Here is a 21093-nt window from a genome sequence, read left to right as displayed (position 1 = left end):
CTGATCTCAGCTCCCAGCCTTGGGGGCACATCAGAGCACTCGACTCCAAAGTGCCCCTGAGGCTGGAAGCAGCAGTCAGCTGACTAATGCTCTCAGCCTTAGGAGTGCATGGGAGTCAAGGGCTCCTGAGGTTGACCCCCAGTCAGCTTGGCCACATATGCAATTTAAGGGTGTGAAGTGAACCAACAATAAAATTATCATCTTAAATGTAATGTCTGCCAGGAACCAGAGATAGTTGCACCTGTGTACATCTATGTAATACATCCCTGCTTATACAGCCAAGGGTCATGTTTGTCTTTTTAGCCATAGAATGGCACTGGGAGCTCACACTCCACTGGTTTTCACTGTGATGCCTTAGTCCCTTGTCAGATGAATTACGTTCAATTTGTGCGACCTAACTCCTTTGTTTCTTGTCCTTGTCTGTACTAGAATATACATTACTGTGAACTCTGCTCACCAAATGACCAGATCATCATGTAACTGTGCTGGCCCTATTTGGAACTCTTTTGAGTTTTGTGTCATCCTCAAATTTGACCAGCTTTGGTTTTGTATTTTCTTCCAAATCATTAATAACAATACTGAAATCCAAGGGCCCAAGAACAACTTGTCTATAAAGTGCTATGTAAACTTTAGGAAGATGGTGCAACTTCTCAGCCCCCACCAATTATAGAGTCCATTGACAGAAAGGGAAGTGACCCACCCAGAGCCATTTTTTGTGACAGTACAAAGAATTGAGCTGTTCCTTGTCTGTTCTTTACCCATCAATTCAGCCTTCCCCTCTACTGCAGATATCACATGACAGTGGTAGGCATGAGCCATTCCAGTCTTCCTCTGGCCCAACATTCAATGAGAAGGCACAAGGCAGGTGGCTACCTGAAAGGTTTGCATTCTCTGCTGCTGCTCATGGACCCAGATGAGGAACAGGCTGAGTAGAAATCCCAAGCTGAAGAGTACCAGTAGCAGGGAGTAGCTCCAAGTGGGCAGGTGGAGGTGAGAGTTTCCAAACACCAAGATGGAGCAAAGGCATATGGCAGACACCATCAAGGTAATCACAGCCACAGTGACCACTTCTCTGGGGTAGAAGTCGCTGAGGAACTCGAGGTATGGCTCAAAAGCTGCCTTCAGCTGTCCAGGCTCCCGGTGCTCCTTAGCTTTATCTTTGTCTACAAGCTGCAGCTTGTCTGAGAAGGACTCATATTCCTTCAGCCCACTGGTGCTAGGGCCCTCACTTGGTCCAGGGCTGGGCTGATTTCCAGTGAGGTGTGAGGGAGCTGCTGGCTTCCCCTGCTGAAAGCGCAGCACAATGATGCTGGCTGCCACAAAAGTATAAGCCAGCAATGTACCAATGGACAGGAACTGCACCAGAGCTTCTAGGTCAAAGATGAGAGCCAGCACAGCCATAAGCACCCCAAACACCACAATGCCAATCACAGGCACCTGTGTGCGGGGGTGTACCTGGGAAAACACCTGGAAGAAGAGGCCATCCTCTGCCATGGCATAGACAATCCTGGGCAGAGAGAAGAGGTTGCTCAGCAAAACTGTGTTCATTGCTGAAAAAGATATGAAGAGAGAGTGAAGCCACAAGCATAGCCACATATCATGCCATCCAAAACCTTGATGGGAAAGATGCTACACTCTTGGACTCAAGACCAAGGCAGCAGTAAGCTCGTGGACTTATGTACATATTGACAGCAAGGGGATCCCTCTGTCTCCACCCTCCTACTACAAGACTGTCCTTTTTCTGTCCTGCACACCCTCAAAATATACTCATCCCATTGCCCCAGCAAAGACTTACTCTCCTTGATAGTTCTCCTTGGGGCAGGAGAAACCAGGCACAGGGCAGAGCTAATGCCCCAGAAAATACTTTACCCTAGAAATTGATTGCCTGGGAACAGGAAGGTCAACCAGGACTCTCAGTTTGACCTACTTAATGGAGCCCGTGCCCTGGGAAAAGACTGAAAAGCAACCTCAGACAAAGGAAGCTTGTGCTCCTCTCCTTGAAATAAGTCCTAAATTGCAGGAGCCTCAAAAGATAGGGAGTCTGCTTTGTCTAGCTTGCTCTGACAGACAACATTCAGACAGGCAAGTACTATTTCCATTTTATATTAGGTAAAATGGAGGCAGTGATGGAAATAGAACCCAGAATTCATGTCTAACCACTAGTTCTGAGGTTATGAACTAACTGAAGGACAAGCCAGAAAGTTTGTACTGCAGCAGAAACAGATCTGACTGCTAGCTAAGGTCCCAGAAATAAGAGAATTCAGCCTGTATGGACTTACCACAAATTGAGCCAGCAGCTACTAGAAGCCCTGCCCAGGAGTAACCTCTTCTGTAAAAGGCATCTGCTAAGGCAGAGTCAGGGTCCAGGGTGTGCCAGGGTACCATTAGTGTCAGCACCATGGACACGAGGATATAGGATCCTGTGGCTAGGCCCAAGGAGAAGGCTATTGCTCTGGGGACAGCCTTTTGGGGATTTCTGGCTTCTTCACTGGAGGCTGCTATGACATCAAAGCCAACAAAGGCATAGAAACAGGTGGCAGTGCCAGTCATAATGCCTGACAGTCCATATGGGGCAAAGCCACCTTCTTTGACACTCCAGTTCTTAGGCTCTGCAAGAATGAATCCCATAATGAGGATGAACAGGATTACGCCCATGCTGATGGCAGAAAACACATGGTTAAGCCAAGAGGACACCTTGGCTCCAAAAGAGATGAAAGCTGTTGCTATCAGCAGGATTCCCGATGCCAAGAAGTCAGGGTAATGAGCCAGGAAAGGCACATGCCATGTGCCCACATAGGTCTCAGTGAAATTCTTTATTTTGTGGTTAAATATAGAGTCCAGATAGCCACTCCATGCCCGTGCCACTGCAGCCCCCCCAATCATGTACTCCAGCAGCACATTCCAGCCAATCAGGAAGGCCCAGATTTCACCCACAGAAATATAGGTGAACATATATGCAGATCCTGTCTTCGGTACCCGGGCACCAAACTCGGCATAGCAAAGGGCTGCCAACAGAGAGGCAAAGCCAGCAATTATGAAAGAGACAATGACGGCAGGGCCAGCTATTTCCTTGGCTACTGTGCCTGTGAGCACATACAGACCAGAACCAATCATACCCCCAATGCCCAATAATGTCAGGTCAACAGTGGACAGGCATCTGTTGAAAGATGTCTCCATCATGTCATCTTCCAATGTCTTCACTCGGTTGAGTTTCTGGCAGAAACGGGCCAGGTCTGCAGACCGAGGCAGCCAACTCGCCATCTTGGGCAGATAAGGTCCTGCCTTCAGGAAGGCCAGCAGAAGGAGGTGGACCTTAGGTCAGAATGTCCCTCAGAAGCTTCCCAGTCAGAGATCTAGGGAGGGGGAGAAAGAAAACATGAACTGGCTCTTCCTCTCCACATATTGCCCGAACATGAACTAGCCCTTCTCCCCAGTATGAGACTCAAACATCATCCAATCCTTCCTCCACAGCCCAAATGCAAGAGAGTCCTTTCTCTAACATATGACACAAACATGAGCCAGTGCTTACTTCTACCTGTGACTTAACACAAACCAGTCCTAGCCCTGGAGGTGGCAAAAGCTCCCATCTCAAGTGTCACAACCCAATGATTTTAGTGCCTCGGCACGATGGAATTTTCCCGCCACATGAGAGTCTCTTGCACAGCAAAAGTTTTCTGCTGCAACAGAAAACCCCGGTGCAAGAGAGTTCCCGCCATTCGCATGCAAATTTGTGTCCTGCTATTGGCCAGTTCTAAATTATTCCTACGTGGCGGCTAGTAATTGGCTTGCTGGCCGTATAAAATTTTGTGCGACTTCCGCCCAAGTCGGAGAACTTTGAGCACGCTGCAAAGTGCCTCTAAAGATATCCGACTTGCGGCTGAGCTGATTGATAGCCTGATCACCTATCGATTCTTCTCCCCGTCGCCGAGTGCAATCCTTCGACGTACCCTTTGCCTGCCGGCTTAATTTGTGGATATATTAGCTGGCCTGAGCCTTGCCAGCTGGAGCAACTCGTGGAGTTGTTTAAGCGACAGGACCACCTGCGTCACGGCTACTAGCGGCGTAAGTAAAGCTTTTCACAACCAATACGCTTTGTCTGCCTCTCCATTCACCAGCCCGCCCAAACGACTGAGCAATTTGTATATCACCTCGAGTCAGCTCCGGCCGTCTGAGACATGGCGACGAGGATGGGATACAAGGGCACAGTGATGGAGATGAGTCTAATTGGGTGCTGCCCTTGGCGCACCGGGATTCGCTGCGTAGAGAATGCAAACGATCTATAGGCGCATATTGCTTACCACCAGGTGGTAGAAGGGGATGAATGGAATATTGATGGCTACTTCTCTGTAAAGAAAGAAGAAGCAGTCATAAAAGAGTGGAGAACTAAGCTATCCCTTGGGGAGTTCGGATGCATAATGGGGAGCGACCGGGTCTATTATCGACCCTTGGAGGAAGCATCGACCATATCCCTAGCCGGGGTGAAGGCGTGGAAGGCAGAAAAGCTGACCCCCGCTCAGGAGTTCGCTCAATGCACCCGATACTTAAGGGAAGGAGGGGAACCCACCCCCACAGACTGGTTCAACTGTCCGGATTTGGTGCCTGGGTCACGGGGCCATGAGCTCCTCGTTCAGCTCCACGAGGACCTGGAGACCAAGGGCCGTCACGTGCCCAAATGGGGTTTAACTAAATGGAAGAAGGGAAAGATGATGAATGCGTTGTTCCATACAGTAGCAGGTCTACTAAGGGAATACGCAAATTTGGAGGCTCAGCTGCATACAGCGGGTAAAGAGTCGCTGGAGCGGACGGCAAAAAGTTCCGGAGCGACGCTTATCAATAGCGCTGGCCGCATGATGCCGCTGACAGAAAATGGCACCGAAAGAAACGCGAGCCATCCAGGGAACCCAGAAAAGAGAGGCGGAGCTTCGGAAGACCCGGTGGGGATCCGCCTAGCAACTCCGCCCCCTAAGGTGACGTCGTTCCCAACGGCCCCGCCTCCTTGCCATGGGGAGGGGGCAATGGGAGGAGGGTTGTACCCAACAGTCCCGCATGAAGAATTTAACTCTCTCTCTGCCGCAGCTCACCCGATAGCTGTGATGAAGCGTGTTGCGGATGAAGAAGGTACTATGCGTACCACTGTTACCTCTCGCACACGCACTTGACCAGAAATTCAGGAACTTCGCAGAGAATCTAAAATAAAATCAGAAGAAACTTTGGCCATGTGGTTGGGACAATTAATAGTGGAGTTCGGATCTGACACTTTAGACCGGGAAGAAGCGAGTGCTCTGACCCGACAAGCGGTGTGGAGCGGAGGGCGTGCTACTGATTTGAACATGGTCACGGACAGTGCACACTGGCCCATCCCGCTCCCGGCGCTTGCAGTGGGACAGGTAACCCACAAATTTCACACCTGGCATGAGGGTCGCCCGCAGAAGGCCACTGCAGAGCAACTCCTCCTAGCCATAATCGGAGTATCATACCTTTCATGGAGCCCGAGAACGAATCCAACGGGGCTAACAGCAGCCCAATGCAAAGAGAGATGGGCTCATCGCCACCTATCGGACCCCGGGGCAATTCCAATGCCCCTGGAAGCTATAGACGCCTGTGTAGAGGTATACAGAGAAGCAAATGCTGTTACGCTCCGACTCTTTTTGAACCTGATGGCAGGTCAGCCAGTGGGAAATCTCTTAGGCCACCTCCCATGACTGCAGGCGCTCATGAAACAAAGTGAAGGAACTTCTGATGATATAAGAGACCGATCTTCAGCATACCCAGTTGAAACACCGAAACCAAGACGTCAAGAGTTTACCCCCTGGTGAGAGCCATGGTGGTCACCTCCAAGAACCTTGAAGGAAAAAAGTATGTTCGGGTTTCTTCTCGCCCACTCTGGACTTAAAATGTATCAGTTGCGCATTTTGGGAGAAAGGACCCAACGTCGTCTGGCCGAAGCATTAGGATTCAAATTCGAAGACCCACCAAAAAATGAATAATGGCCGTCGGCTCTGCCGGCGGCCTTCTCCAACTCAAACCTGACCCCACTGACCCTTGTCCTTATGCCGAACTCACTGTTTACAACCCTAATGATCCAGATGACCAGCAACAAGTATTCTTCCTTCTCGATACTGGAGCTCAAGTCAATGTGATTACCTCAATGATACCTCACCAGAAGACCACCAAAACAATCAAGGTACAAGGGCTTAACGCTATTGCAGTCACCACAAAGGTCAAATTCTCAGTCCAAGGCCACCGATACCCCCTAGAGGCTGTCCTAGGGGGCATCAACATTCTAGGAATCCCAGGGATAAGAGTGCTTAACCTTAAAGAACAAGTGCTACAAGCCTTACCCATTATTATCCCAGAGCAGGATTGGCATTGACCAACACGTCGTAACACCTCCACCTGGCGATATCGGCCAATTCCAACCAAGGGTCCCCTAAAAAAGTCCCTTACTGACCTCCTGCGGCGACTCGAGCAACGAGGTTGTATTAAAAACGTAACTGCTAGCACCTACTTGTCACCAGGACAGGGAGTTGCGAAACCTGGAAAGCCCAACGAAGCCCAGCTAGTCGTAGACTATAGAGAGGTCAACAAAAGATGTCAAGTACTTCAACAACCTAATCCTTCTACTCTGCCACAATGTATGTTCGAGATGGCACAATTCCAGCAAAGTAAGTGGGTCAGAGTCACACTGGATTTGAAAAACATGTTCTTTTCCATCCCAATAACTGACCCTGAAGGAATACTAAATATGTGCATTGATGGCACTATGTACAGGTGGACGGTTTGTCCACAGGGATATTGCAACGCTCTGTCGTTGGCTACTGGTGCCATGAATAATACCCTGAAGAATTTTCAAGCCTCACATTCTCTTCCTCCAGAGGAGGAATTAAGAATCTGGAGTTGTGTCGATGATATTGCTATCATGGGTCGTGACAGTTCCGTAGTTACTAGTATAGTCAACCAACTAGTTGCTCACCTTCAAAGCGAGGGATGGACGATCAACGAGGAAAAGTCATGCCTACATCCTGTAGATGACATCACGTTCCTTGGCACCCGATACATCGGTTCCATCCGCCACGGAATCTCGCATGATGGTCCTAACATCGATCCATTAAAAACATTCCTCCCTGTTACTAAGAGACATTTTCAACAGCTTTTGGGTCGTTTAAATTGGTACCGGCATTATGTTGAACCCAGTGATTTGGCGCTCCTCACTAAGTTGCAGCGACAGATCCGTGACAAATCCCGAAAATCCATGCCCTGGACGAAAGGAGATCAGCGGAACCTGCTTCGCCTTCTAGCCACGGTTAAAAACACACAGCTTCACGTCATCGATCTGGGCGAGTCATTAACCGTAACTCTTGGGTTCACTACAAACCACGTATGGGCTGTTGTGCACAACCCTTGCGATGAGCTAGTATACACTGCCCATAAAACACTTCAAGCGGCACAACATCGATATGGAGCTGTAGGAAAAATCCTCCTAGCTAAACAATTAGTGGAGCCATTAGCAAGGGGGCATGGAACACTATGTGCTCCCGGTGCCACATTGTTACCCTTGCTGAATGCGGAAAAAGTCGACCTGCATTTTCAGGAGGAGCCTAAAACGTGGAATACACTGGTGCTTACCCACCATTACAACTGGCACTGCTGGAAGTTAGAAGATATGACGCATAATCCCAGCCCAGAAGATGAGGAAAAGGTCCCTACACTGTATGGAACTTCTGCCCCGGCATGGATGGCTTCAGATGGAACCTCCCGACATGGCGGAGGCTATGGGTATTACTGCAAGGCTTGTCACGATAAGGAAATATTTCAAGCCTACCCAGATGACAATTTGGCCCAAAAATGTGAATTGTTAGGATTCCTCAAAGTACTGGAACATTGTCTGACACATCATAACGACTCGCTCCCTGTTCCAATCATCGCAATCGATTCGCAGTACATTTATAAAATTCTTACGGGTACAGCCTTTCCCACCGAAAATTTGAATGATTGGCAAGACATCTGGAAAACATTAACCAAATTTGCATGACTCTCATTGGTTAGGCACACTAAGTCACACCGTCCGGATACTGATCCAGTACATGAGGTCATTGATAAGCTCTTAGAAGACCCACTCCGGACCAACGTAGTTTTGCTTATCACATCTACCTCCGGTCCTGAAATAAATCCGTTCCTCACGTGGCTTCATGAAAATTGGGGTCACCCAGGACCACGAGCTTGCCATCAATGTTGGTGTCGAACCATTTCGGAGACGGTCTCATATGGAGTTTGGCGCGATTGGGAAAAGGTAGCTCAGGCCTGTGAGATATGCGCTAAGGAGAAGTGTCATAGAACCAAACATCAGCTCGGAGCTTTCGACTCTTCACAGTTCCAAGCAGGAAAAGTCTGGCAGGTAGATCTGCTAGGACCCCTCCCAGGGTCTAAGCCGCCAAATAAAGGATTAGTTGTTGTTGACTTGGGAACAAGACAGTTACAAGTTATTCCCTTACGGAAAAGCAATGCCACTGCTGTTATTTCTGCCTTAACTGCTGTATTTGCTACCTGGCAACCTCCTCATGAGATTCAGTCTGATGGAGGACCCCCTTTTAACTCTAATGCTCTAGACAGATTTGCTCGTCTTCACAATGTAACGTGGCATCTCCATCTGCCGTACCACCCGCAGTCCAATGGCGTTGTAGAAAGACATATAGGCCTGTACAAAGAACAACTTCGTTTCAGAGGAGGAGGGATGTTTAAAAACTGGACTAAATTCAATCATGATGTTCTCATCTCACTGAACACCGCAAAACCGTTATGGGACGAAGCTAATGTCAAGAAACCTCTGCCTTGGGAACCTAAGTTCCAACCAGATGAGTTAGTGTGGATCTTGATACCGCACCCCCAGCAGTCTCATCCGCAAGTTCACGAGGGAGCAGTTCAACGGTCGGGACAATATCCTAATACCTATTCTGTCCAATTAGAGGAAAAGCCCGATCGTCCCCCTATTATCGTTCATCACAACTGGATGACTCGTTGTTCCGACGTTCACCTAGTATCCTTATAGTAAATTCAACTACGATTCTCTTTTGTTTTGTTCTGTTGTTGTTTCTTTCTTTACAGGCCCGACTTCAACAAAGCAGTAATCCACAGCTGCTCGATTGTGAGATCCGTCGAGCACCCAACTGCGGTTCCCCTTAAGTCAACGTAATAACGGCTATGGAGGGGGCACCGAGGCAGCGAATGTCCATCGGCCCAGAACTTGCTATGGCGCTGCTCCTCTCTCATTTTGCTAAGTATTTTAATTGGCACTGTCTGTTATAGGAGAAGACGGATGTCCCGCGGTGATTATTTCATTGTGCACTGACTAATAAACAAGGGGAGTCCCAAACAGATGTTCTCCAATCAGACGATAACTAATAGTTGTTGTTATATGTTTAAGTTATTGTGTTTTGTAGTTTGTTAAAAAGACCGTTCTGTAAAATTGTTTGTTTATATATATGTTGGTTGCTTAAGGTCCGTCAGGCCAGCGAATCCTGAAACAAAAATTCTCTATAACGTGCTCACGTGTCTAAAATTCCAGTTGTGCCGTCGGCAAGGGGGCACGTCACAACCCAATGATTTTAGTGCCTCGGCACGATGGAATTTTTCCGCCACATGAGTCTCTGTGCACAGCAAAAGTTTTCTGCTGCAACAGAAAACCCTGGTGCAAGAGAGTTCCCGCCATTCGCATGCAAATTTGTGTCCTGCTATTGGCCAGTTCTAAATTATTCCTACGTGGCGGCTAGTAATTGGCTTGCTGGCCGTATAAAATTTTGTGCGACTTCCGCCCAAGTCAGAGAACTTTGAGCACACTGCAGAGTGCCTCTAAAGATATCCGACTTGCAGCTGAGCTGATCGATAGCCTGATCACCTATCGATTCTTCTCCTCGTCGCCGAGCGCAATCCTTCGATGTACCCTTTCCCTGCCGGCTTAATTTGTGGATGGATTAGCTGGCCTGAGCCTTGCCAGCTGGAGCAACTCATGGAGTTGTTTAAGCGACCGGACCACCCGTGTCGCGGCTACTAGCGGCCTAAGTAAAGCTTTTCGCAACCAATACGCTTTGTCTCCCTCTCCATTCACCAGGCCGCCCAAACGACTGAGCAATTTGTATATCACCTCGAGTCAGCTCCGGCCGTCCGAGACATCAAGTAGCCTAGAAATAGAAAGCACTACCCAGATACTAAATATCTAACACCCAACATCATAAGCACTAAGGCTCCTCTCCCAACTCCCAGAGCTTACCAGTAAAGACAAGGGAGGTAGAGAGGCCTAGGAAAGGTTTCCAACAGGCATATAGCTGGTGAGGGGCAGCCCCAATTTTCCCAGGCCCAGAAACACAGACCTGCTTTGGCTGTCCATCAAGGGTGCATATCATTTATGGTGCATTTTGTAGTATGTCTATCCAGTGAGTGCTCTGATGATGCAGCCAGGGGATCACAGATCAATTGGGGGTCGGACTTGATGATCTATTGAGGTCCCTTCCGACCCTAACATCTATGAATCTATGAATCTATGAAAAACAATTATTCGCTAAGCTTGTATACCTGCTCCATTAACACATCAGAGGTCCTTTCCAACATTCACAGTGGCTTTCATATGTATATACAGAATCCACTTCCAAGGGAGAGGAAGAATTTTTGAAACAGGAATCCAGAATATTATAGGGAGAGTTGATTGTGCTGCCTTCAATTACACTTCACTAACACTTTCAAGCATAAGTTCCCATTTTCAGTTCCTTATTATTATTATTTTAACTGAAATTTCTAAAGCTGTTTGGCTCAGACTGAATTTTATTTTTTAAAAAATTAAGAATTGTTCCAGCTGCTTCCAAGAATAAGGTTCTGAAAACTATATTGTTGCCCATTTTTTTTTTTTCATCCATTTCATTAAGAAGCTCTAGTTCCTCCAGGTTTTGGATCAGGGGCTTGACATTTGGCAGAGGGGTCATCAAAGGGTTGTGATTTGCCAGCTCCATGAAAATCTGCCCACATTTGCTAAGGTTAAAAACTGAAGTTCACACAGATTTGAGAGTTAACAGACTTATGCTGTCAAGATTTCATCTGCACAGAGCATGCTCCACACCACACTTCACCAATATGACAACAAGACTGAGAAGGCTCCATTCCAGGGCTCCAAAGGGCTTTTCTAATACTTCTTCCTTCCAAACACAAAGAGCCACTGTGGCAACAGAAGCAAGAGGAAATCCCACTGCCCCTGCCCACCCCCCCCAAAAGAAACCAAACCAAAAACACCAAACAGACTTCTAATTCAAATACAAAGGAATGAAGAACAGAGCAGGAAACATGGACAGGAATTGGCTAGGTTAGAAAAATTTAAGACTGAACTCAGGATTTTAATCTCTCAATTCTCCTGTTGTTAGTAAATAGCTGTGCAGTGTCTCATCCTCCCTAAGCAGCGGGCTCACCTATGACTGCTACCAATTACTTGATTAACTTAGGTGACAGAGGCTTCTACTGTGGATCTAGGCAGAGGTTCCAACCCAGCAACTGACCCACTTTGGGAGTGCATTTTGTCTCATATGATAAAAAGTCTGAATTTTTCTTCTGATTAAAAAACCTATGAATTACATTAAAATATATTACTTTTAAAAACAAAAGTAAAACAGTTTCTATCCTGCTGATTTTATGATTGTCTTTCCATTTTTAAAAGCTGTGACTAGCTAAAACAACCTGCACGAGAGATAAGAACTTAGAGAAACCTGGCATTGCCCCCCAAAATGTCACAAGGACACCTGACCAATTTGGTATTAAGGAAAGTTGTGCTAGGTCAGGTTGTGCACAAGTCAGGAAAGTTGAAAATGTCAAATAGTGCAAAAAGATGGTGCAGGGGACACAGAATGAGCTTGACGGACAAATTAAACCTTCTCCTGTGTGTAAATAGAAGATGTATCAAACTTCTGGTTCAAACCTGGCTGCAAAGATGGGGAAAAGGTATGTTCTCCTTTGTGATTAAAGAGGAGGCCTGGGCCTAAAAGTAAAAGTTAGAGCATTCTGGGGCTTCTACTTTATGGCTGCTACCTATAAAATTGTCCGGCAGCCCAAAGACTTTAGCAAACCAACCTTGCTTCAGCACCTTTCTTCCACCATGGCTCTATGATGGGATCTCAGTTTGTGACCACATATTCCCTTTGCCAGGGAAATTCCCACACCTGTTCCACCTCCTTTAATGCCACAGATGCAGTGTTAAGGGGTGACACACAGCCCAGAACTAGAACCCTGGCTTGCAGGACAAGGAACTCTAGTAAGGGTGGCCAACCTGCTGTATAAGTGCCGCAAGTGGTGCAGGCATCGTCTGTATATGGCATGTGGCAGCTCAGGAAGGGGACAGGCAGCACAGCAGCAAATAGGACAGGAATCAGGAAGCAAAGCAAAGAAATCAGGGAAGAAACACAAAATAGAAAGCAGAAAGAAATGCAGCAGAACAGGCAGAGGAAAGGGATTGGAGTACTACTCCAGGAAAGCACAGAGCTAATTTGTGGCATGGCTGCCAAAAAGATTGGCTTCCACTGCTTCCAGTCTCTTAACTCTCCATGAGGCATGAGAGGCTAAAGGTCACAAAGACCAGTTGTTGTGCTAGTGATACAGGGGGACACTGCTTTTAATCAGATATTTTAATATGTGGCAGGAATTTTTTTCAGTTAACAGTAAATTAAAAATGCAGTTTCAGTCAACTCCCAAATGTTTGTAAATTTGATCCAGATTCATTGTACAGTTTGGGGATGGGGGTGCGGGTTTATGCAAAGTAGGTTTCTTTATGCAGTAGCTTAAAGCTCGCACCCAATGTAGTAGATCTATGCTCAATTTCCTCCAAGGAAATTTCCTATCTTCCTTAGCCCCTTGGCTATACTTGAGCTGGAACTTGGAGACCCTCCATCCCTCCTGTGGGAGCTGTTCCATTTCATACAAATAATTCATCATTCACTGGAGTAGGGAATGGAAACAGGATATGCCATTACTCAAGTGACTGTCTTAACTGTCAGGCAAAAGGGGCATTCTTTTTTGGTCTCAAACTCTAGTTCTGTTGAAGTAGGATAGCTCTAACCTATGGACTAAGAGATGAGAGAAATATTTTAAATTGTTTAGCCACCCCTGTCAGAAGTGGGCAGAAGTGCATGGGCTCATCTGACTGAGGGTGTGAACAGCCCTAAACAAATTCAGCAAGGTAGATGATCAGCCAAACCTCATATCCATATAAACACTTCTCTGCATCCAAGAATCTAGTTTGGTTACTTGCCTACCAGTGTGGTAGGAGAAGGAATGTCACACTCCCTGCACACTTATCACCTCTGGGCAGGCCAAGAGACACAGGACCTAGTTTCCTGCCCTATACTTTGTTGCCCCTGCTCCTGCAGCAAGCCCGCCCATGCATAACAGAGTTTTCAAGAGCTCCCTCACTGTTGACTATAGTTGTTGCTTGGCAGTGCCCCCTCTTAGCCCTGTGGCTATTAACTGTATTTCACCACCTGCTTGGTTGATAGGGGCACTGCATCCACCATGTAATAGCTGCAGTCCCTTCTCTGTGGGTAGTGTGCTGTCCCCGTAGGGAGCCATACATCTTATTGAGTTTTATAACTTTAGAGAAATGTCCTTCAGCCTTAGTCATAAGAACATAAGCAGAGCCACAGTGACTGAGATCAATGGTCCATTTAGCCCAGTATCCTGTCTCTAACAGTGGCAGGAATAGATGCTTCAGAGCAGTGCTGCTCAAAGTATGGCCCACAATCTGGATCTGGCCTTCAGAGCTCAATCATTTGGCCCATGGGGCCCCCCATGGGACTGGAAATTTGGCAGCAGGGGAGTGGTAGATGCATTAATTGTTGTGGCTCAGGGAGCCCCATGGCAATTAACGCTACCACTGCTCCCTCAATGCTAAATTTTTGGACCTGAGGGAAGCCCCCCCTGCCCTCCCAGGCCAAGTGACATAACTCCACATGCCAGATCAGGGCAGCATGAAGGGGTGATTTGCAGACCAGATCCAACCCACAAACTAGGTTCTGCACACTAAATTCAGCCCATAGTCTGGCTGGGCCCCACTCAACCAGCCCATGCAGCAGAAAGGTTGAGCACCACTGCTGTAGAGGGAGACTACATGAATAGATCATATCTAGACTCCCCAGTTGTACACTTCTTGGAATCCACTATCATTGGTTTAGGGATCTCAGATGATACATCCCTGACTATTCTGTTTAACAACTATGAATGGACCCATCATCCATGAATTTGCCTAATCCCTTTGTGAGCCTGGATATACTATCTGCCTCTATAAGCTTTGGTAGCAATAAGCTCAGTATGCACGAGAGGTGCACGGATATAAAGATTGCATAGCTGATCGGTGCTGATAAAAGGAAACTTAACATTATCTGCTATTGGCTTTTTTTGGCTTGTATAGTTGATAATGTCTCTGATAAATATAATGTGCCTTCTGGTCAGGGCCCCTGGACGCCACATGCATGCGTGCAGCTGCCATGCATGTGGCCAGGAGTGCAGCCAGGCAGTATGAAGAGCAGCGCCCTGCAGGTAAGTCTGTGGAGGGGAAGGGGCTTGGGGGAGGCAGACTGGGGCCCCTGCAGTAAAGGAGGGAGTGGGGCAGGGGTAAGGGCAGGGGGTGCTGCCCAGACAGTGCAGTGAATGGGACCCTGGGCCTGGGAGTGGGATTGAACTGTGGACAGCTCATCCAGAGGGCATAGGAGGTTGTGGCGGAGGGGAGCTCTCCAGCACTGCATGCACCCCTGGGGGAGGCATAGGGGGGCATGTGCCCCTCTGAATTTGTGCGCAGGGTGGAGACGGGCTGCCTCTGAGCTTGAGGCCAGGGGCAGTGTCAACCTCTTCCTGGTGGGAGGCAGGGCCAGGGCTTGGTTCAGTGTGTGAGAGCAGAGCAGGCTCAGCTGTGTGGTGCAGGTGGGCGGTGGTGGTGGTGCTTGGAGGGGTGGCTACGGGGAAGGGGGGTGGGGAGGCTAAATTGAATTTTGGAGTGGCTATAGCCGAGGGAAAGGCCACAATGCAGAATGCCCCGAGCAGGGGTGGTGCTAAGGGAGGGCTTGCAGGGACTACAGCCACCCCAAAATTTGCCTTAGCCCCCTCACACCCACATCAGCCCACCCCACACATCGGAGCCCATCCGGCTCCCACCCATTCTGAACCCAGCCCCAGCCCAGCCCCGCCACTTAAGAAGAGGATGGCGTCGCCCCTGGCCCTGAGACCACAGAGGGCAGCCTGCCTCCACCCTGAACACAACTACAGGGGGACACATGTGGCCTCATGTTTTCCATAGTGATGCACACAATGGCAGAGAGCTGCCCCTTTCCCCCACTGGACAAACTGCCCATAGCTCTGTCCTGCTCCTGGCCTTTGGGTCCCATTTACTCCTCTGGCTGGGGCTGCCCCCAGTCCCTGTCCCACTCCCTCCCTCACAGTAGGGGGCCTCAATCTGTGCCTCCCCATGCCTCTTCCCTCCCCTCCCCTTCAGAGGCTTACCTGCAGGGCACTGCTCTCTATGCTGCCTGGCTGCATTCCTGTAAATCAGTTATCAGATTGGTATCAGCCAAGATGGCTGGTTAATAAATGACGATCGGTATCAGCTAAGAAATCTTTATCAGTGCACACCTAGTATGCACTGTATAAAAAAATAAAAATCATTTTCTTGTATGTTTTAAACCTGATTCCTGCTCATTTCAATAGGTGTCCCTTAGTTCTACAATTCTGGGACTTGATGAATAGCAATTCCCTACTCACTTGGCCCACACTCTTCATGGCTTTATAGACCCTCAGCCTTCTCCATCCCAAACTGAAGAGTCCTACCTTTTTAGTCTCTCCTGTTATGGCTGCTGCTCCATACCCCTAATCATTTTTGTTGCTGTTCTCTGTACCTTTTCTAACTACTACATCTTGAGATGTGGACACCAAACCTGCATGAAGTATTCAAGATGCAGGTGCACCATGAATTGCTATAGTGGAATGATGTGGTTTTGTTTTGTTTTCAATTTCCTCCTTAGCAACGCCCAATGATTTTCTTTTTTGGTTGCTGTTCCACACTGATTTGATGCTTTTACAGAATTAACGACAGTGACTCCAAGGTCAATTTTCTGAGTCATAGCAGTTAGTTCAGAGCCCAGAACTGTGTATGTATAGTTGAGGCTATTTTTCCCTGTGTGCATTACTTTGCACTTGTCAACAATGAAGTTCATCTTTCACTTTTTTGCCCACTCGCTCAGCTTAGCAAGATCTTTCTGCAGTTCTTTTCTGTCAGTTTAAGCTTTGACTAATTTGGTATCATCTGCAAACTTGGAAATTTTTCTGTGTACCTTTACTTCTAGCTTATTGATGAAAATGTTGAAATGGGGAAATCCAGGATCAGAACAGAGTCCTGTAAGATCCCAATTACTGACCTTTCTCCATCCTGAAAAGCGACTTTTAGCTATACCCTTTGCTTTCTGTCTTTTAACCAACTCTCAGTCCATCAAAGAATCTTCTTTCCAATCCTGTGGCAACTTAGTTTTCTTAAAAGCTTTTGGAAAGGAACCTTGTTGAAAGCTTTTTGAAAATCCAAATATATTACATCAACGGTATTTCCCCTGACCACATGCTTGTTAACAATCCTCAAAGAACTCCAGCAGATTGATGAAGCAGAATTTCCTTTTATAAAAACCATGCGGACTCTTCCTCAACAAATCAAATTTGTTCATGAGATTGCTGATTTTATTCTTTACTATAGGTTCTACTGACTTGCTAGGGATTGAGTGAGATGCACTGGTCTGTAGTTCCAGGATCACTTCTGGAACTTTTTTTTTTTGAAGGGTGTTATATTGGCAATTTACTGGTCCTCTGGCACAGAGGCCATTTGTAATGATAGGTTACATACCATTGGCAATAGTTCTGCAATTTCACATTTCAGTTGCTTTTGAACTCTTGGATATATACCATCCTGGTGACTTATTCATGTTTAATCTATCTATTTGTTCTAAAACATCCTTCTGTTACTTCAATTTGATCCAACTCTTCAGATGCATCTGCTAGGAAGAGTTGACCTGGTGTGGGAATCTCAGCAATATCTTCTGCTATAAAACCGGATGTAAAGAATTTACTTAGCTTCTCTGTTACACGCTTATCATCCCCAAGTGCACCTTTTACACCTTGATCATCTAATGGTCCCACCAATTCTCTAGCTGGCTTCCTGCTCCTGATGTATTTTTTAAAGTTTTTATTATTAAGTTTGGCATCCTTTGCAAGATGCTCCTCAAATTCTGTTTTTGCCTTGCCTTATTTCATTTTACATTTGACCTACCAGAGTTTGTGTACCTTCCCAGTTTTCTCATTTGGGTATGTCTTCCATTTTTGAATAATGCCTTTTTGCCTTGCATACAGTAGAACTAAAGGTGCCATATTCAACCCTAGCTGCTAACCTAATCCCCAGTTCCTCTTTCCAATGAAGGCCCAGTTACCTGGAGACCGTGATCTTTAAGGACCAATTTTCATGTTCCCAATGGTATCTCCAAACTACCTGTGCTATAGGAACTCCAAAGGTCTTTGGTCTTCCCCATCCTTACTACCCCTGTCCCAGCTTGCAGGCCTTAGCACCTCCCAGATACACTTATCCTGGTTTTTACAATCCCTGGATCTTCTCTGTCCCTGTATACACAAATCCTGAACTTCTCTCTTCACCCTGTCTTTCCTCCCAGTTTGCCCAGACTTCATCTCCTAACAATCTTTTTTGTCTATTGCCCCGACCTTCAGGACCTTTAATTCCAGCCTCCCGATCTCCCTGGTCTCAATACCATCACCTCACCACCCCCTTGCCTCATATATCCAGTAACACCCTCTTCCAGGTAGCTCCAAACCGTGCCATCCCTCTGAACCCTGCTTTCCCAATTTCCTGGAGGCTGCAGTGCTCACTCCCCAGATGCCACTGCACCCTGCTTTTTCAGTCCTCCTTGAGGGTAGAAAAATGGCTTCCCTTTGACCCCTCCCCACCAAGCCCTCCAGAGTAGCCAGCTGCTTTTCTTTCCTTCGTGGTTAAAATGCCAGGCTGTGGTGTGCTCACTACTCTCAGCTCCTCCAGAAATAAGAGCTCCAGGGGAAAGGATGGTAGTCTTCCTCTAGCCCAGGGACCTCACCTGTCCGGGCTCAGAAAAACAGCCTAATTAAGAGCTCTACACAGCCACTGGTACCCTTGGCGCAGAGATGGGCCTGCTGCCCGCACAGGCGTGGCCCTGCCAGGTCCCGACCCGGCCCCGGCCATCCCCGCCTGCACCCACCCCTGACCGAGCACAGCTGCTCCGCTCCCCTCCGCCCCGCCCCGCCCCGCCCCTCCAGCTCGGCAAGGGAGACGCTGTCTTTCCCCTGCCGCCTCCTACACGTCCCGCAGGGCCGCAAGCCATTTCCTCCCCCGTGCTCCGGCTCCGGCTGCGGCTCGGGCGCTGCCAGCCACCCCCGGCATGCCTGCGGCCGTCGGCGTCCTCTGCGGCACGCAAGCCGGGGCGAGGCCGGGGCCGGCCGACTCGCAACACTGCGGGCGGGCCCGGCCCGGCCCGGCCAGCGCTGCCGGCCGCGGGGCAGGTGCCGGCTCCCCATCAACCCTACGGCTCCTCCCGCCCCCGCCCGGGCCCCGCCACACGCAGCGCCCGGGCCCGCTCACCTGCCCCGACGCTGAGTCACTGCATGACGACACCTGCAGGCGGCGGCTCCGCCAGGTAGGGGCGCGGCGCGCAGGCAGCGGCAGGATGCGGCACAGCGCCCCGCCCGCGAGGATGCTCTGCTCATGCGCGGACCAGCCCGGCCTCCGCCACCCGAGGGACAGTCGGCCTCCGCCCCGGCCCCGGGGGGGGGGGGGTCGTGTTGAACGGGCAGGTGGGCACAGCATGGCCGCAAGGCACCATCTCCCCACAAATGCCCAGCAGGCCCCGGGCAACTATCCAGACAGAAATCTCTCTTGCTAGAGCATGGTTCAGGTTTCCAGGGTCAGCTCCTCCCTGGAGCACCTGGATTATGGGCTTACCATAGGATGCAGGCTTCCACTGAAGTCTTGTAGTAGGGCCATGGCTACGATGCCATGGTCGACGCGCCCATCATGGGAATGCTTGGAGCCAAGCAACGAGAGTGTCTTGCCTGCCTGCCGCGTCTCCTGTGGCTATGCCAAGCTGATGCACTGCCTCATGGTGCCCGACCCCATCTGCTGGTCCCGTGACATCTACGTTGAGCACATCACAGGCCACCGCCAGTACACCAACCCCACCAGACTGACCGCCTGAACCCCGCTCTGCACCCGATGGACTCCGAGAGGGATCTCCAATGACGGACCGCTCCACTCCACCCGGAGAGGACCCCCGTGATAAGATACTATAGACTGAGAAACTTTCTCAACCTACCCCCTCCACCATCACGAACCATTTGTGTCTATCTTTTTTCTTTCTCAGTGTTGCCAAGTGTGGGGCAGCAGACAGCTTTACAATGGCTGGCAGATGAGGTGAAAATCTGAACCCTCATTTCATGAGGGTCAAATGAAGATGTTCCAAAACAGCGTGTCTTCTGTAGCTCAGAACATGTCCTGAAAAACGTTCTCAGTTACAGGGGGCAGCTGCACTTCTGTCTGCACCCTTAGGAAAGGAGGGCTGGAAGGGACATCCAGCGGTTGTCTCATGAATCCAACCTGCTGCCTGAGACAGTATCATCCTTATCCAAACCATCCTATACAAAGTATAATCTAAACTCTACATAAGACTACCCTCAGCAGTGACACTAACACCCTACTTAACCTGCCACAGGGGAACCACATCAGTCAACCTCTAGCTTCCATGAAATGTCAATATATGCTCAAGAGATCCCAGTAGAGCGCAACACCCCCTGCTACAGAGAAAGGCAACCCTCCCCCCTCCGTCCCCCAACCTGAGGGGGTGGAACAACAATTAGAAAAGTCCAGAAGCATGGGAAACATCCGTAGCAAAACGGGCATAGCTAAGCCTAGATCATCCCCAACCATTTGCTGTCCAACCTTTCCTTGAACACTGCCCTTGATGCAGAGTCCACGACTTCCCTAGGGAGTCTATTCCATTGCCTCACTATACTAACACTGACTTTTTCTGGATATCCAATCTAAACTTACCTGACTACAATGTCAAGTCGCTGTTTCATGACTCCTGCTCTGCCGCGAGAGAGAAAAGGTGCTTTTCTTCTTTATGGCAGCTATTTGAACACTATCGTATCTGCTCTTGAATGTCTTTTCCACAAGCTGAACATGCCTAGTTTCTTCAGCCTCTCATGACTTGCTTTCAAGCCCTTGATTGCTGGTGTTGTCCACCTCTGGAACCCTTTAACTTCTCTGCAATCTTTTGAAAACGTTAAGCCCAGCAGCACTGTAACCTCCCATGTTTTGCACCTACTGCTTCTGTTGATGCAGCCTAAAACTGCATTTGCTTTTTGTGTGGCTGCATCACACTACAAACTTGTACTGACTCTGTGTGATCAACCAAGACTCTCAAGCCCTTTTCCATAATTCAGCAGGTGTCCCCCATTTTATATTTGTGCTTTTGATTATTCCTCCTGAGGTGCAGCACCTTGCGTTTGTTCACATTGAACTTCATCCTGTTAGTTCCAGGCCAACTTTCCAATGTGTCAAGATCCTTCTGAACTGTGCTCCTGTCCTCCAGTGTGTTCGCAATCCTTCCCAGTTTCATGTCATCTGCAAACTTGCTCAAGAGACTTTTAGTGCCATTATCTCAATTGTTAATAAACTCATTGAACAGCACCAAGCCCAGGACTGACCCCTGTGGGACTCCACACAAAATCTCCATGGATATTGAACCAGTTATCTGTTTACCTTATAGTAGTTTTATCCAGCCCACATTTCTCCAATTTGTTTATGAGGTCATGCAGGTCTTTCCTTGCTGAAGTCTAGATACACCATAATCACTGCATTCATTCCCTTCATCCACCCAAGCAGTTACTTTGTCAAAGTTGATCAGGTTTGTCTGACACAATGTTTTTCATAAATCCATGCTGGCTACTTGTGATCAGCCTGTCTTCCTCCAGATGTTTGCAAATGGACTTCCTTACAATATA

At 48.4% G+C, this 21093-nt stretch overlaps 1 protein-coding gene across 1 annotated transcript in view; it reads right to left on the bottom strand.

Annotated features, from left to right (window-relative positions):
- SLC7A4 (solute carrier family 7 member 4) overlaps positions 1-18787 on the bottom strand; it is a 36740-nt gene extending 17953 nt beyond the window's left edge. Inside the window, exons 1-3 of the mRNA XM_006263068.4 lie at positions 18674-18787; positions 2280-3353; positions 874-1550 (exon numbers count right to left, since the gene is read on the bottom strand). Coding sequence (XP_006263130.2) covers positions 874-1550; positions 2280-3261 — 1659 coding nt within the window. The 5' untranslated portion in view covers positions 3262-3353; positions 18674-18787. The remainder of the gene's footprint in view (positions 1-873; positions 1551-2279; positions 3354-18673) is intronic.
- Between the last annotated feature and the right edge of the window lie 2306 nt (positions 18788-21093).

This window comes from Alligator mississippiensis, chromosome 10 (assembly GCF_030867095.1).
Source record: "Alligator mississippiensis isolate rAllMis1 chromosome 10, rAllMis1, whole genome shotgun sequence".
NCBI classification, from domain to species: domain Eukaryota; kingdom Metazoa; phylum Chordata; order Crocodylia; family Alligatoridae; genus Alligator; species Alligator mississippiensis.
Note: the sequence above shows the minus strand (reverse complement) of the source record. Positions and strands in the feature narration are given on the sequence as shown.